Source organism: Ixodes scapularis, unplaced genomic scaffold, assembly GCF_016920785.2.
Source record: "Ixodes scapularis isolate PalLabHiFi unplaced genomic scaffold, ASM1692078v2 ptg000324l_1___fragment_1__unscaffolded, whole genome shotgun sequence".
In the NCBI taxonomy this organism is placed as follows: Eukaryota; Metazoa; Arthropoda; class Arachnida; order Ixodida; family Ixodidae; genus Ixodes; species Ixodes scapularis.
Window position 1 is genome coordinate 485,131 of NW_024609966.1, and position 16,893 is coordinate 502,023.

A 16,893-nucleotide genomic window follows, 5' to 3' on the forward strand; every position below is an offset into this window, starting at 1 on the left:
TTAATTTCCGCAGCGGAGGGACGCACGCACGTGAACGACACGTGCGTGCGTCCCTCCGTCGCTAGGGCAACTGAAACCTCTTTCTTCGCTTCTCCCGCTTCTTCGAGCAACCTCCTTGCCCCGCGAGTGCCGCTTGCGCAACGCTTGCGGCTCGCGCCGTCAGCGCAGTTATCTAGTGTCGCACAGGGAAGCGTGCTCGCTGCTCCGGTCGTCGGCGCGGTCGGCGGGCTGTGCCAGAAACCGCACTATAACCGGTATTTCCCTTCGCGCGCCTGCGTTTTAAGCGGTATGTAATTACATGGAGTTCTATGGGAGGCGAACCGGTGGTTTAAAAAAACCGCGTTATACCCGGTCCTGCACATAAGCGGTTACGTTGTAAGTGGTCTATACTGTATAATAGGGATTTTTGTACGATTCCAAGTGGCACTGTGGGTGCCACCTGGAATCGTTCAGACTACGGCTGGAACCAGTTCAGACTATGCTAGTCGCGAAAGAGTTTCGTCTTTTTATAAAAAAGTGAGGAGTCCTGTATTAATCCACAGTACAATCACGGCGATAGCTGCAACACATCACGGCGAAGTCGTTGGCTCAGTTGGCTTCGTCCTCACAAACACGCACCTCACAGTTCTCTTTGTGAGAAACGGCAAAATGCGTCGGCGGCGCCGCATCTCGCTGTTTAAGACATCCGCGTCTGCCACTTTGCTCCGCACTCTCATCGAGTTTCAGCGCGTTTGCTGCTTGGGGGCTGCTTTGGGGCACACTAACGATGACGTAATGCACAGGCCCTTCTTCTAGCTAGTATTAGACGGATGGATACGGCTGAACTCTTTTAATCGGGCGGTGGCTTGCGCCACTTGGATGAAGCTTTTAATTTTAACAATTAACTCTGATGAAATTTAGAATTAATTAAGAACGACAAAACCTTTTCTCTCGCGACGTCGCAGCAGCTGTGGCGATCTAGTAGGCACTACAGTGAAACCCGTTTAGAACGAACCCACGTACAACGAATTATTGTCGATATCGAACTCACGGAAAATTTAACTAAAAATGCATGTAAAAAGTACTTTTTATAACAGACAACATATTTGCTATATCAAACTTTTTCCCGTCGGAAAGGCTTCCAAAAACGCGCAAACAATCGCCTTCTAGCCTGTCCCTCCCCCTCCCCTCCCCAAAAAAAAGAAAGTAGGAAAAAAAGAAAATTCCAAAAGCTCAAGTTGCGAACAAAATTGAGCGAAGAAAAGCGATTCAAAGGTGGAGAAAGCTAAAAAATACACACTGCACGCATGCAAAAAAAACAAAAAAACTTTTAATTTAAAAACGGTAGTCCACGAAGAGAAGCAATTTAGAAGGGAACATAAGCTAAAAAAAAAAAAAACTGCACGCATGCGAAAAAGGAAGAAACTTTTTAGCGCAGTGTTACAAGGCAGAAGCGAAGAGATGAGAAAGAAAGAGAACCTGTCGCCTTACAACAAACACATCATGGAAGTTCGTTGTAAATGGTTTTTGCTATATCGAACAGATCATAGCGTTTCTTGCTATTCGTTGTAAACGGGTTTGACTGTACTTGAGACTCATACTCACGTTTGTTCCGCAAAAATCGTGTAATAAAACAGATTGCCAATGCTGCGGCGTAGCTCTGTGGTAACGCTGTTGCTTCACACGCAACAGATTCAGGTTCGATTCCAGAGAGATCAGGCAGTCTTTTTTTAAGCAGTTGGCAATATCATGGCAGATGCCATACGCCCCATTACGCAGACTGTAACATCAACATCATCAACTATCTACAACAACAAGAAGCAGCTATCGCTGTAAAAATAAAGAAAACAGCCCCGTCTAACCTGTTTGACCTAGAAACCAAGGAGCTGGGTTTTAGGGGGGTTTCATTCTTTTTTGATTAGACAGAGAAAAAGACTGCACCAGCAGGGATACCGCTGGAGGGGGAGGGAGGCTTTGTGTCTGCCCGCCTTTGTCTTGCCTGTATTTCGCGAGTTTAGGGTTGATGCAGGGAAACGGAAGAGTTGTCTTACTACTACCGTAAGATACCGGGCGAGCGCCCACTCAAAATTTAGAAATAATTGCGAGAGAATGGGGCATGGGCACTTGTCCGGCCATCAATTTTGCATATAAATGTACCGCGCATATTTTCTCAGATCTTACAAATTTGGTAATGGGCACTTAATGTTGAATGGGCGGATGCACGGTATTCTACAGTAGTGCAGGTTTAGGTTGCCCTGCGGCCCAAAGCTCCACAAAACATATTTCTTTTGCGCAAAGATCTCGCTAAAATAGTGTACTCAAATATGGCGTTCAGACCGTTCCAATAAAGAGCTTCAGGCAGGCGTCATATTCAGAGGTTGTGCGCATGGCGCGTGTTTTCCTCGCTTTCCAAAGACACATGCCTGTGCGTGCTGGGCTGCAAAGATTGCCTTTCCCTTTCCTCTTCCCCTCAGCTGGCTTCTGCCGTACTTACTCGCATAATGAACACACTTTTTTTCCCCAAAAGTTTACAGATATTTGAGGGGTGCGTTCATTACGCGGGGAAAAATTGTTGCATTCACAGACTTTGCGAAACTGTCATTTTAGGTGCCAATATGACACAGCAGGGTACTTTTGCACGTCTCCACTGACTGAAGCGCACCCATGACAGGTCGTGGGCGCGCCACAGTAACCATGCTCTATAAATTTCAAACTTTTTAGGGCGCTTTTGGCGTGCCTTTTGCCAAATGAAAAGCACCCTACGAAGCTCACTCAACACTGAGAGTGACGTGACCATTCTTAGGCCTAACCACTTTCACGACTTCTGTCCGAAAGCGGACCACTGATGACGGCGTGTTTGTTGACATCAATGCATCCGATGGGCAAAGCATGTGTGGGGCTGGGAAATTCCTCGACCCCAGCTTCGCTAGGTGTGCACACCGCTCACCTTGGCTTGGCTTGACTTGCCTTTACCCGACTGCTTGGCGGCAAAAGAAAATTGACTTGGTGGCCATCTAAGTTGGTCGCAGTTCGGGACTCGCGGAGCCAAAAATCGGAAGTGCGTTCATTACCCGAGGGAAAAAAAAAGTTAAAATATTGACGCCCAAGTGGGGGTTCGTTCATTAAGTGACTAAATACGGTATATAAGGTGCAAGCTGCACAGGAATAAACATTGTTGGTTACCAGTGTGGGAGCAAGTCTCCCACACTGGTCATGTGGTCACACCCTATCGTCATGTTTCCTGCAGCATCGTAACAGTGGCGACGAGGATGGGATAGTACCTCGTTGCTCTGCCCCAGCAGACATGGTCAGCTGGGGCAGAGCAAACAAACAGCTGACGAGCATTTTCCATAACAGGGGTGTTTTGAGGTTACTAACACTTCCCTTGCACAAATCCAGGAGCCAAGGATGAGTCTGCATTTAATGTGGCCCTTTGCGAACTTGGAGGACACCTGCCAATGAAAAGCAAGTGCTGCTGTTTCTGCCTCAAACTACATAAAAAAAAAATGGCCGCAACACAAAAAAGCAGTCATTGCAAAAATGTGATCGAACAAGACGAAGGTGCAGTAAAGTCTCACATTATTAAGTGAATGGCAGTTTACTATCTAATATTTCGTAATAACTCACTAATTTAAGGAATCCCCTGCCAGAACTTCAAAGTATAGTGAGCCTGCAGTTGAGTGAACATTTTCCTTATGACCTAGTTTGCTTGGGTGAGGTTTCACACGTCGGTTTAAGAACAAACATTCCATAAATACTACTTGCAAGAATATTTCTTACAAGGTGAGATAACAGAGGCAACCAATGACCAAATACAGAAATTAACTTTTTTTTTCTAACAGATTGCCATTTTGCCATTTACTTTTCTAACGCAACGTGCAGATGACGACGGTTTTCGCTCGGCCACCGAAGACTCTGTTGCAGCCGTGTTGAGGGACTTCTGTCACGAGACCTTTGTGAAAGTTCGGGCGAAGATGGCAAGTTTGGAGAAGGACAGTGAAGAAGCATCTATGGATCGCACCAGCTGAGCTGTACATCCGCATTAAATATTTTATTTCAACTCGGAAGCAAAAAGTTTCTGTATTACGCTTCAAAAATAACCAATTCATCTTAAACAACAGAAATTCTTCAGAGACAAGGTGATGTCTCCGCAAATCCCAGGATACTCCGATCCGGTGTGAAGAGCCCCTTTTCAAAGGTCACGAAGGGACGGGTAAGACTGTCTCGTGCTTATTTGTAAAAACACTAGCGTACACCTTCAGCGGTTCTTGACAGAGCTGCTCTGAAAGTTGGGCACGTACTCCGTCACGAAGATTCTGCAAAAAGAAGCGAGAGAAATGCAGCATGAGTGAATCACAAGGGCAATGTGCAGTCATGGCCCTAAGATGTGCGTCCGCTCCAAAAACTAGCCATTTCTGCCTAAGTGTTTGCAGCAGGCGTCACTTTATGGGATTTCGAGGAAGTGGTGGCCCTATAAAAGACTTCTGAGATACCCAATACAAGTTATTCTCTCATATACGACGAGAACGTACTGGCGCCATCTATTGAGGAGCCCTGTAAACATGCGTACATATCTTTTAGTATATTTTTGTCAATTGTTTGAACGATTCAGACAACGTTAGAAGCGACCGTTTCTCATAGATGGTGCATAGATTGGATCTCGCAAATACTGGAAACCTATGGTCTACTTTCACCCAGTTTCAGGGCTAGCCGATAGTTTTCCAGTGTATTCTCCTCGTAAGCATTGCAAGAAAATGCAATGCACTCCAGCACACCAAAATGCACATTTTGTGAGCCAGCCGTAGCTGTTCCATGCACGCTCGACGCCGCCATAACTCGTGCACAGAAGGCAGGCGGCAGTGCTCTGCATGTGCAAGGTGGCAGCGAGGTTGTGTCGTGGCAGCGGTGGCATAGCCAAATTGAGCTGGTGAGATGTTTCCAGATTTATCTGCAAGATCGTGAGGCTTGTTGTATGGTAAAATAAGCCAGGTAAACGCCATTTTGGGAACAAATCAACTTTATATATCTCAACATAATTACAGCCTCCAGTGAGTCCACTTAGTCCAGCGCGTTTTCAGTTTTCTTTATCCCGTCAGAAAAGTAGATTCTCTCGAAGCCGTAAAATGTGCGGCGGCGACGACATCTTATAATCAATTAAAATTTCTCCCTACTGAGCCACATCTTCAAATCAATTAAAATTTCTCCCCACTGAGCCATATTTTAAAGTTTTGGAAGTAGGAGGTTGCACGGGGCCGAGTCCGGAGAATAGGGTGGATGGGGAATCAATTCGAAGGCCCATTTTTGCTATTTTGCCATTGCAACAATCGATTTGCAAAGACTGCGTGCCTCGGCGAAAGCTCTTTCTGCGTGCCAGTCTGCTCTTTCTAGCTCCTCTTCCAAATGGTCCATTAATATTGAATAATAGGCTCCCATTATTGTTTTACCCTTTTCCAAGTAGCTGATCAGGATTATTCCTCATGTATCCCAGAATAACCATCACCTTCCCAGCCGATAAAACTACCTCCGCCTTCTTCGGTGCACTCTTACCGGTCACTGCTGCTTTGACTCGGGTATGTGGTGATAAATCCAACTTTCATCTACAGTTACGAATCGACGCAAAAAATTAGGCGGACTGCAATAAAACATTACTCAAATCTTGCACTGAAATGTCCTTTCGCATGCGCGGTCTAGTCATCAGTTTCGGCACCATTTGCGCAACACATTTATTGTGCTGTTCAGTTGAGATGCCTACCGTCTGCTAGGGCCTTTACAGCTAGGGCCACTAGAGTGGATGCAATGAACGATTATTACAATATAGAAATTCAACTTTCCTTAAGGTGAGTGTCGCTACTCTAATGCGTAGCTTACTGAGTAGCTCCAGTCTCGGCAATCTCGTCCAGAGGTGTTCAATGACGGCACCGTGAACCTTTTCTAGGATACCCGTCGTCGTGACCTCAGCCGAGCATCTGAGTCTTCTGTAGGTGTTATTGCGTCTTGTAACACGCACTTCTATGCATATCCACTCTCTTTATTCGATCGCAAAGAATGTGGTCACCAAAGCATGTAGGCAAGAGAACAGGTACCATTCAGCTATCGCTGTAACTATGGCTATAATAACTGAATGTTTTTCTCCAGCCCAAGGCGGGTGCCGGTCCCATGGCACTGCCCGGCCATATCTCGGCTGAGGGGCGAACTACACCGGTTAGATCTTGTCAGGCGATTTGATGACACCACGGAGTTTTCCGGACAATGACACTGCAAGGCAGTTGGGAAGTCCCTATAAAAGCTCTTGCCGTAAATCAGGCAGACATCCGTAACGAGCCATAGAGACGCGTCGTAGATATTTTGCCACAACTGAAGTTGTCTCAATTACCCAACCAGGCATTGCCACCGGTAAGCGTCTGCACTTGCTGAATTTTCGAGCGAGACATTTTCCACGGGCACCAGCCTCAACTTGTGCACGGTCAGACAATTTACCGACGCACTACTGCGAGCACAATAGTTCTACCTTTCTCCTTGCAGAGTAATCGAGCGAGACAAACGTCCGAAAATCTCCGCTTGCAGGCACATCAAGTGCATCCTATTGGTAACTTTTCTTGCGCCCAAGCGTCGCCAGCCTGCGACGCAAACAAGCGTTACCGCCGGACACTGCCAACAAAGAAGGCGCTCCTCACCTAGCACGATCGGCCATTTCACCGGGGTCCCAGCGCGGACTGTACGGGTAGTCAGTGCACGTGATGGTGTAGGGCCAGCCCCCACTCGCATGGTACGCGGACTGGAACGTCAGCGAAGGCTTGTCGTGCGGGAACGACCTCGGAATCGAGACTGCAACAAGGAGTGGAAGGGCCAGGTCTCTCGCACCATCGCACGCAGTAGTGCCAACATATGCGAGGTGTTTTGTTTTAGACAGATTTGTTTTAAAAAAAAGCGGCGAAAGCTGCAGTAATGCGGTCTGTGCCGGTGCTTTACATGGTGAAGGGGACATCATATAGGGGGCTAATCGTCGCAATAAGTAGAATAAAATAGCTAAAATTAGTTCATTAATTTTTTCATTAGTGAAAACAATGGTGCAAGCGAGTTGCCACTTGTGCAATGGGCACAATGCTGACGGTGCAAAAACGTGGATGACAAGCGACGGAAAAGCTGCGCAGGCAGGTTTTTGCATCACTATCCTCGTGCCTGTCGTACAAGGGGTAACTTTAGCGCATCACCACGCTTCTCAAGCACCCAAAACCTTTCTAAAATTTACACTTTCAGTAGTTTTCGATGACGCTCAGCAAGTTGCTGGTTGGAACTATGTTTTGACCTCCTCTAACTAGGGTTCCGTGTCTCCGGTAATTATTTTTTTTTAAACTCGGGGGTTATTTATCGGTGCTTATATATTTCCCTTGGAATCAGTGTTTTCTGTGTCTAATTTGAATGCAGGAGAGAAATCTGGGGTTTACTGGGCTTGTAAAGCGACTATAAATACTGGAGAAAATATTATAATTTATAAGTTATAAATTATAATATTTTCTGGTGAAGATAAAAGAAGGGAACGGAATGGGGTCTCGCCAGAAAGGAACAACCCTAAGGACAGTTCAGTACGACTGTCCCGAGTCAACAAGCAAAAAAAAAAAAGGGTGGAAGATACTTTTGCGTGATGCTGGCTTTTTTTTTTTTTTTTTTTTTTTTTTTTTTTAAATTTAGGCCAGTTTAAATTTGAGGTTTTTCGGTTTTTACCAATTAAGAGAAAACTGCCTCGGGGGTTAATTTTCGGTCCTTGTCGGTATATACCGAAAACACTGAACCCTACCTATAACTATATAACTCATTTTAAAAATTTAGTTAATTAATAGATTTATTGTGACAATTATTCCCCTATATTAGTATGTCTGCCTGGCTGTATAACTCGTCTGCAGAGACCACTTTAATGTACCTCCCACAGTTTTTATAACACCAATTTTAAAGGCTCGAATAAAAGCACCCTGTATAACGGTGCTTCTCCAGATTGAAAATAAGTTAACAAATCAAAAAGGGCACTTTGAATAGAGGATAATGTCGATAGTGGCTGATGCGAGAGTGCAAGTGTGACGCAATAATTGGCGGGCTAAATCCCCAAGACTCGCTAATTTACTTTCCCAATATTCGTCTTGGCATGCACGTCTCGATCATAGATTTGTACAGCGAGAAAAATAGGCCCTAGTGGTTCTCAAGTTACTGAAAACTGAATTCTGCTTCATTCAAGCTGGCAAGTACTACTACCAATCATTCCAGTCTTAATTTTTTAAACACAAACTAGTATTTTCTCTTCTGCATTTCGTAAGTGACGGAGACTACGGTAATATGCAGAAATACTGTGGTGAAGTCCGAAAACTTTTTCGCAGCTTTTTGTAAAGAATGGAAGAGAGAGAAAGTAGAACAGAACCGCAGTATGGCAACAATTAGAAGATTATAATTAGACATTGAGAAAAAAGACAGAAGGTATCTTCTAGAACTAAAACTGCCTAGTTCTAAGATGTCATTTTATACTTATGAATCAAATAAAATTGTTTATTTTTTCCAAAATATGTATATTGCTTATTTCTGTAGATCTCAGTTTGGCTATCATCCGTTCTATTGCACCTAGAAGCCACACGAAGGATTCTAAAGAAAAGTATGTGACCCGAAATCAAGAGGCGACATGTACAGACCCCCCGCTGAAAATGTGTGTTGCGGAAGTTTCCCCATCTAAATTTATTTCACACGGTTTACTCATCTGTATATTTGGACTGCTAAGGTTCATATAACAAATTTTATGTTTCTACACTCTTCAGTTCTGTATTATTAGTTCTGTAGTATTCAGAATAACAATTCTGAATTGTTATTCTATAATAAGTCCCAAACCAAATAAGTACGAGACATGCTAAGTGATGGTTTCCTACGTGAAGCTGACACAGACGACAGGTTTTGAGTGGCTACATCCCTCTCCCCTAAGGATGAGACACAGATCCTAGCGATGGCCTCTTCCTTCTATGCTCAACCCACGCACAGTAGGGAAGCCATACCGGGGGGCAGTTAACCATGTGCTGACAGCGAGCGTTTGCCACATTTCATTTCACACTGCCAAAACAATTATTCATAGCAGACAATAAGTTTCTTTGACCACAGCTTGTGCTAATGACAGTTTGCGATACCTTCTATGTTAACATAAACAGTTGTATGCAAACAACAAACGAGATCTCATTTCTGCTAGTCTGCAATTAACAAATCCCTGTTAAGTCCGCTTTCTAAGCAAGGTTTGACTCACTGTTGAGGATGAAGAAGAAGTCGTCATGCTCAAAGAGGAATGAGATGCTCCCAAAGCCCTCAGAGTCAAACTCTATCAAGCTCCTGAAAAGAAAAGGTCAAACCAACTTCATGAGCACTGCAGCCCGAAAACAGGTAAAAAAAACTTCACGTAACTCGAGGGAATGCTATCAATGAGGATTGACGCCAGATAAGTACCTTCCGAAGAGGCTCAGGAACGCCGAAATATACTCCTTCCGCTTTGCAAAGGATGTTGACACCTGCTCTACCTGAAAGTATGGAAGTTAAAATCGCAATCAGGTCGAGAACTGTGCTAGTCCTCATACTTAATATATGGTTATATGGCACAAAAAGCACAGACGGAGGGAAAGAAGTAAGCAACGCGAAACCAGCGCTTGTCCCGTGTTGCTAGTTTTTTTTCCTCCTTCCATGCTATTTGCACCGTTTACACCGTATCATGTATACTAGTTAAAATTGCAAAATAATTTCACGCAGAAAAATGCAGTTGCACACCTTGCTTTGTGATTGCGGCACATATTACGCAGGCACTTCTGAAAGCTACGATACGTTCTGAAAGTATGTACTACATGTCTGCTGGCAGCTTGTTCCAGCTGTCAGCTGCCAACTTTAACGGGGGCGTCTGTAAAAAATTTGGGGTATGACACGACTGCGAGAAAGAAATCTTGGGTTTCTGCCTATGGTAAAATCCCATAAGGGCACCCACCAAAATAAAGAAATAAATGGTGAAAAATATGAGGTGGGCTATCTTTAGAAATGAGATGGCAAAACTTAAAAAAAAAAATTAATGATAGACACAGAACCACTTGCTACAAACCACGTGACACGGGAACTGATACCGCAGATCGCAGACACGGCAATTGATACGCGTTTTGCAACGTGATGAACATGCGGGAGTTCGCTACAAACTCCTGTGTCACGGGAAAAGATACCACAAACTGCGGATGTAACAGATTCGTGTTTCACGGTGCGATAAACATAAAAACAACAAACTTTGCGGATCGCAGACAAAAAACGCAGGAGCTCGCGACCCACTCGCATGTCAGAAGAAGCAATGTGCGCGCAGATTGCAAACAGATGCGAGAACCCGCTGCTAACTCACTTGTCACACGTACCAACACCACAGATTGCACGGTTTATGTCATTCACATCTGACATCACATCAGATTGGGGAGTGGGTGATGATTCGGAATTTTTATGATAGGGACGTATTTAGCCAGAAAAACTTAGGGAATTTTACTCAATGAACTGCTTTTTGGAGGTTGAGTTTCAAGGGTTAATTACTATACTACAGTCAGTGACAGGTTAAGAACCCAGGGGGGCGAGGGAAGGAAGGCTCGGGAGGAGGAAGCAGATGAAATGCTGGAGAGGAGGGAACATCCCCCTCACTCCAGCATTCCATCTTCTCCCCAGCCTTCCTTTCCCTCGCCTTGGGCTCTTGACCTGTCACCAACTATAGGAAGTAAAGTTAGTAGCAAGATTGGTCGCCTTATAGAAGGTAGAGGTCACTTGGCACTCATTTAGAGTCGCATGCCACTTCTGTAAAGGGAGTAGTCTGAAAATGCTAAATCTTACAGCTTTAACCTGTACTGGCTCAGTGTGGCATTTCTCACCTTGTTCTCAAGCAGCTGCTTGACGAGCGGCACATAGTCCATGAGGCAGCCATCTTTGCTGAAGGCAGGGATCTTTAAGGACATGGTGCCGCCCAGGCCTCTGAAAGAGGCACCACAGTCATTCAAGGGGACAACAACAGCATGTCGAATTGCAATGTTGTCGTTGCTTGTGGACCGAGATAAACTTTGACTTCCACTGATACATTCTTCTTTGTACCATTCTTTATTCACTGGTAAGATTCATGACACGTTTAGGAGCAGTCCAACTTCTACACATACCTGGATGGATGGATGTTAATGGCTATACCTTTGTAATGGGCGGTAGCTTGCGCCACCTAGACTGAGCCTAGAAAGACAAACACGTGATTCCTCCCGCCCTTCTAAGACGATTTTCTCTCCCTGACTATCACAAGGCTGTGTGGGATATCACCAGGATGACCTTCAAAGAAATGGGCTGGGAGTTGCTGGATTTTATCCATTCATGCCTCAGCCAAATTTGCTGAACACTGCCCAAATGCTTGCAGCTTGTTAAAATTCCCTCGGCCTTCTCAAGTTTTTTTGTGTCCTGTACTCTGACATCGAACTGAAATTGGGCAGGATTTAGCATACTGTAAACAACTTAATTTTCGCAAGGACCTAATTTTGCAAATCGCCTACAATTTGCGAAAAAAAGGTCCCGCAAACAATTCCAGTAAAATGTAAACACATTGGAATCTATATTGAGATCCCACCACGTCGCAAAAATTAGGACATATGATTTATTCCAAAACTTCAACTTTGACTTAAATCGCGGCATAAATCACTTTCATTTCAGAATAAATGTGCAGTAATTGCCGCGGGGTATGCGGCAAACCTCTCAACCTCCTGTTATCTATAAAAAAAGGTTGCCATTTTGGATCGGAGCCACTCAATATCATATCACGTTCACAAAGTTTTTCCAGAATTCACTCACTCATATCACAAATTTTTCCAAGATCAAAGGTCACCATCAGACATATCACAAAGTTCGTCCAGATTCAAAAATTCCTGCCACTCATATTATGTTCCCAATTTCTTAAGTCATGAACCAACTCGCCTGCATCGCCACCTTAACTCATATTACCTGACTTTCATCATGAACAATATCATAGATATCACTGAAATCAGACTCAAATATCACCAAAATCAGACTTTCAAATATCACCGATATCACCAACTAAAAAATATCATGAAATATCAGATTCACAAATATCAGATATTACCAACTCACTAAACATCACCGATATTACCGATACACAAATATAAGGAAATATCACAGACTTAAAAACATAATGAAATATCAAGGACTCGTATATATCACCGACTTATACGGCATGAAATATCACGGACTCATAAATATCACTGTTATCACCTACTCAGAAAGATCTTGCGGGTTCACCTCATGACGCTGCTTGCCGTCATTCCGTCTGGTTTTGGTATAAGCCGTTGAAAGCCGAGCCGAAGTAGGGGCTGCCAGACTCAATGGCGCATTGCAGCTCCGTAACGACAGAGACGCCACTTGTTTTGCTTTTCTTTGTTTAGCTCGAAGAGAGGTACTTTTCTTTCCAAGTATTATGTGGCCCCGCCAAGGGAAGGCTTGTTCGAAAACGTATTTTGCATGAAAATGGCAAACACTGGTGGTGTGCCTTGAGACGAGGGGATGAAAGTGTGTAGGGTTGTAGGGTGAGGAGAATGACTATGGCACTACAGTCAAGCCCACTTATAACGATCCCACGTATAACGACCAGCTTTCAGAAGATATACGAGTTAAAGCACCTACCCATTAAAATTGCTCCAGATAAAACAACCATTTTCCAAAGCATCATACTGTTACAACGAACACAAAATCCGCTTTCGGAAGAAAAAAAAAAATGTGCGTGAAAAGAAAAAAAATAAAAAAAGTTACATTCTGGGCGCGGCGCTCCGGGAGACGCTCAAGGTCATTTCCACGGCAGCGCGGCAGGGAAAGAAACACAACTACAAAAGCAAAAACGCCCTCCCGGGTCGCGTAATCTGCCGATTGTGCGTGCGCCGGAAGAAGAAAAGGAAAGAGAGGAAGTCAACCTCACATCGGGGTGCATTCGTTTGTTCTATATTTGCAAACTCTGTATTTAACTCAAGAAAAGCTCAATGCTCGATATAGGGTGGCTAGCCCCATCACCATCGTGACCGTTTGTTTACGTTCGCCATTTTGGTATCCGTATCATGCACCTACAAACTCGTGTCTGTCGATTTAAGATAAAAAAAAAAAAAAAATGACCGCATCTTTACGTGGTGAATGATGTTGATTGGGGCGAAGCTCTGGTGGTGCTGATGATACCGATTTTGTTCATAGGTAGTGCTGATGGTGCCGATTTTTTTTTATACGCCTCGCAAGTGGGCTCATTTTTGTCGTCTGCGCACGAGAAAGGAAGTAGCGGTGACGTCAGAACGCCGAGCCCTGATTGGCTGATCGCGACCCCCTATCTGAGCGTCGTCTGCTCCTTTGCAACGTCGTCTGCTCGCAACGTCGTCTGCGTCTGTCTTACCTTTCCTGCGACTTTCGGAGCGAACTCGACTTCGCCTTTAAGAGAGGGCAGACGAAATCACTCGAGTGGTACGTTGTTTTTGTCTAACAACTAGCAGACGCGCATCAAGGAGAGAAGTCAAACGACTCACTGGCGAGGTGTCCCGGGGCGCCGAGGTTTTTTTGCTTAGAACCGAGAGTGAGCGTGTTAGTGTCCGCAAGTTCCCTCCCAAATACGTTTTCCCTCCATTCGTGTGCGGCGAGACCCCTCACTCTCTAACGGCGTCGGCGAATTGGCGCAGTTAACGTCGTCTGCTTTACGTCTGCTAGTCAAAGCGGTCAAAGCGATGGCTGCTTTACCTTTGCTGCGTCTGTCGGAGATTCACCGCTTTTTCACCGGCCAGAGTCACCGTTGCCTCGGGAAACAAGAAGATAACAAGAGGAAGAAATTGACCTCATTAATCTAAAATTGAGGTCAGCGATTAAAGTATAATACGGGAAGGGTTCACAAGGGTCGCGCGGGCATATTCCACTCAGCACGCCAGCCGGTCGTGGCCAGACGGTCGCGGAGTCGCGGAGTGCCTGCTAGGCCTAACTGCCCAGCTCGTTTGGTCGCGTTCGGTGGAATTGTGGCCGTGGGAGCTTTTCCCGGGTGTTTGTGGATCCAGCGTTCTTGTTCGTCGTGGTCTGTTTCAAGTACTTTTTTCTTGCTGCTTGAAGTCGGGACGCGTCAGAAGCGCACGTAGAAAAATAAACGTCCGTGGGTCGTCGCGACCGCGACGCTGTCGGCCATGCTAATTTGATCGTAAGAAGTGCGTAAGACAGCTTCGGCGCTGTCGTAGGATTTTGTCGTAACCTGCGCAAAACTTACGAAAATTTCGTTTCGTGAGTACGAATTTGTTCTTAAGTTTTGTCTTACGCATATTTTTGGCGTAAGATCGTTTCGTGAATCTGGCCTCTGCACTTCTGAAAGTCGCAGGAAAGGTAAGACAGACGCAGACGATGCTGCGAGCAGACGACGTTGCAAAGGAGCAGACGACGCTCAGATAGGGGGTCGCGATCAGCCAATCAGGGTTCGGCGTTCTGACGTCACCGCTACCCCCTGCGCGAGAAGCAGACGAACTTGCCCTCCGCATTGGTCATAGGTAGTGCTGTGTTCCGGGTTACGTTTCGATTTCATTATTACTGCTTTATGGTCGGTGAAATGCAGAGCCAGTGGTTCTTCTAGCGGATCAGCTTGGATCTGCTAGAAGCCGTGGGAACGCATCTCCACCGCTTAAGTCAACGGTCCATGTCAGAAAGAGAATGTGTGGTATGGATCGCGGTTATATAGGCAGTTGAGCATTTGACCGCAGTGCCCTCTTGTCTATAAACGTTGAGCCAATGCATGCAAAGTTTAACGAGATTATATACGCATCTGACCACAGCGCCCTCTCCTGCATAGACGTTGAGCGGCTACATGCAACGTTTCATCCATGACATCCCCAGCTCTTGAGTTACTACCACATCCCAGAACCCCCTACCAGTCCGGCAGTCGTGGCCAAGTGGTTAAGGCGATGGACTGGAGATCCATTGGGGTCTCCCCGCACAGGTTCGAATCCTGTCGACTGCGGTAACATTTTTTCTTTTTTTAAGAAGACAGATCGGATGGCAATCGATGTGAGGCCGGACAGACAAGGCTAAACCCTAAGGAGCTTCGCCCCTAAAACACTAGGAGGCTTTATTTAAACAAAAGGGTATCACCCTGGCGGAAAGGGGAGGAAAGGCCGAGTGGGCTAACGCGTCTCAGCTCGGAGCGAGGAGAGAAAGCTTGCGCTGGGAACCTCCTGTGTTCGATCCCCACCGCTCCTGCCCGTTTCAATCTGGACGAGTTTCATACTGGCACGCGTTCGTGTAATCACTACTGCGTGATGCACAATAAAGAACCCCAGGTTGGTGGTTGTACTGCATTGGTTAAATTTCTCACCTACAGCTAAGAGACCGATTACCTGTTGAGACGTATCTCCACCAAGGCTGTATAAACATACAAAGCAAGCCAATTTTTTTTTTTTGGCAGAAAAAGGTAACAATGGAGCAGCACTTTTTAGATTCACCGAAATTCCCCGGCAGTTGCCGAACTCTATAGGTTTGACAATAAAAATCCAAGTTCTTCAAGCCTGCCTAAATTTCGTAACAATTCTTCCTTGGTTCGCTAAGACAATCTGATTTCTACATATTTTCTAAAACTCGTTTCTTGAAGTTCCTTCACCTTGAATAAATAAATAAATAAATAAATACATGCTTTAGGTGCACCACTAACCAATAATTCCTCAGGTTCTCCTAATTTTTGCTGACGATTCCCCAAGTTTCCCTGACAATTCCTGAGGTTCTTCTAACCTTCTTTGACAATTCCCCAGGTTGTCTGAATTTCCTACATTCTCCAGGTTCACCCAATTCTCCCTGAAAATTTCGCAGGTCCTAATAATTTTGCCTGACAAGCCCCCGGGTTCTTTGATTTTCCCTGGCAATCACCCCAATCTCCTAATTTTTCATGGCATTTCCTCAGGTTCCCCCGATTTAGTCGGACAATTACTCATTTTCTTCTCATTTTTCTTGGCAATTTCCCAGGTTCTCCTCATTTTCACTGACAATTTTCCAGGTTCTCCAAATTTTCTGTGAAAATTCCCCAGGTTGTCTTCTGATGTGCTTGAGGCTGTACAAAAAAAAAAATTATGGTTTGCATACAATGGATAGTTTTGTCTTCTATTTTCTAATTTATATGCCTTATCACGACTGCACGATTTAGCAACATGACAAATAGATTGTCTTACGTTTCTTTTAATATAGCTCATGGCAATTTGCAACTGTTTGTTAACCATTGCTCGGCAATTAACAGAGATGTATCTACAGGAAACAAACACAATCCAACAATCACTGAACCAATGGGTGGAACTTCTTTGAAACATCTTTCCCTAACACAATAAGCAAATGGAACAAAGTCCCTGAAAAAGTTATCAGTTCAGAATCACTATACCATATTTAATCGCATAATGAACACACTTTTTTCCCGTAAATTGACACATATTTGGGGGGGGGGGGGGGGGGGGGGGGGCATTCATTATGCAGGGTAAAATTTTTGCATTTACACACTGTGCAAATGTCTTATTGGGTGCCAATATGACATGGCAAGGTACTGTGGCACGTCTACACTGACTGAGGCGCACCCACGGCTGCTCGGAGTGCACCACGGTAACCATGCTTTATAAATTGCGAACCTTTTTAGGGAGTTTTTGGCGTGCCTTCGGATAACCAAAATCCTACCAATGCACACATTTTGAACTGGATTATTTGAAGTGTATCGGCGGCCAACCTGCTGAAGACACACAAGCCTGCACGAAGGAGCATGAGAGACCCTCGCATTCCCTTCCGCTCCTCCAGAGGAAACAGCAAAAAAAAAATACAGAGCGACGGGGCGACAAAGGGCAGAGCACCATTTTCCCTTTCCCCCACTTT

The 16,893-nt window shown here is 45.0% G+C and overlaps 2 protein-coding genes and 1 non-coding gene across 6 annotated transcripts in view; 2 read left to right on the forward strand and 1 right to left on the reverse strand.

Annotated features, from left to right (window-relative positions):
- Positions 1–4,055, forward strand: part of LOC120836180 (GDP-D-glucose phosphorylase 1) — a 34,096-nt gene extending 30,041 nt beyond the window's left edge. For 2 of the 4 annotated variants that reach the window (XM_040502341.2, XM_040214205.3), the window contains exons 10-11: positions 3,379–3,444; positions 3,862–4,051. In XM_040502341.2, the coding sequence (XP_040358275.1) occupies positions 3,379–3,444; positions 3,862–4,007 (212 nt within the window). In that variant the 3' untranslated portion in view covers positions 4,008–4,051. Of the gene's footprint in view, positions 1–3,378; positions 3,445–3,861 lie in introns of all 4 variants that reach the window. The other 2 variants (XM_040502340.2, XM_040214204.3) reach the window with 2 other exon arrangements.
- The window catches only part of LOC120843000 (BRISC and BRCA1-A complex member 2-like), a 33,179-nt gene continuing 20,290 nt past the window's right edge, over positions 4,005–16,893 (reverse strand). Inside the window, exons 7-11 of the mRNA XM_042287801.1 lie at positions 10,878–10,977; positions 9,445–9,515; positions 9,248–9,330; positions 6,654–6,804; positions 4,005–4,295 (exon numbers count right to left, since the gene is read on the reverse strand). Coding sequence (XP_042143735.1) covers positions 4,238–4,295; positions 6,654–6,804; positions 9,248–9,330; positions 9,445–9,515; positions 10,878–10,977 — 463 coding nt within the window. The 3' untranslated portion in view covers positions 4,005–4,237. The remainder of the gene's footprint in view (positions 4,296–6,653; positions 6,805–9,247; positions 9,331–9,444; positions 9,516–10,877; positions 10,978–16,893) is intronic.
- Positions 14,932–15,013, forward strand: Trnas-gga. The gene has a single exon. It is a non-coding gene; the product is annotated as a tRNA-Ser (tRNA).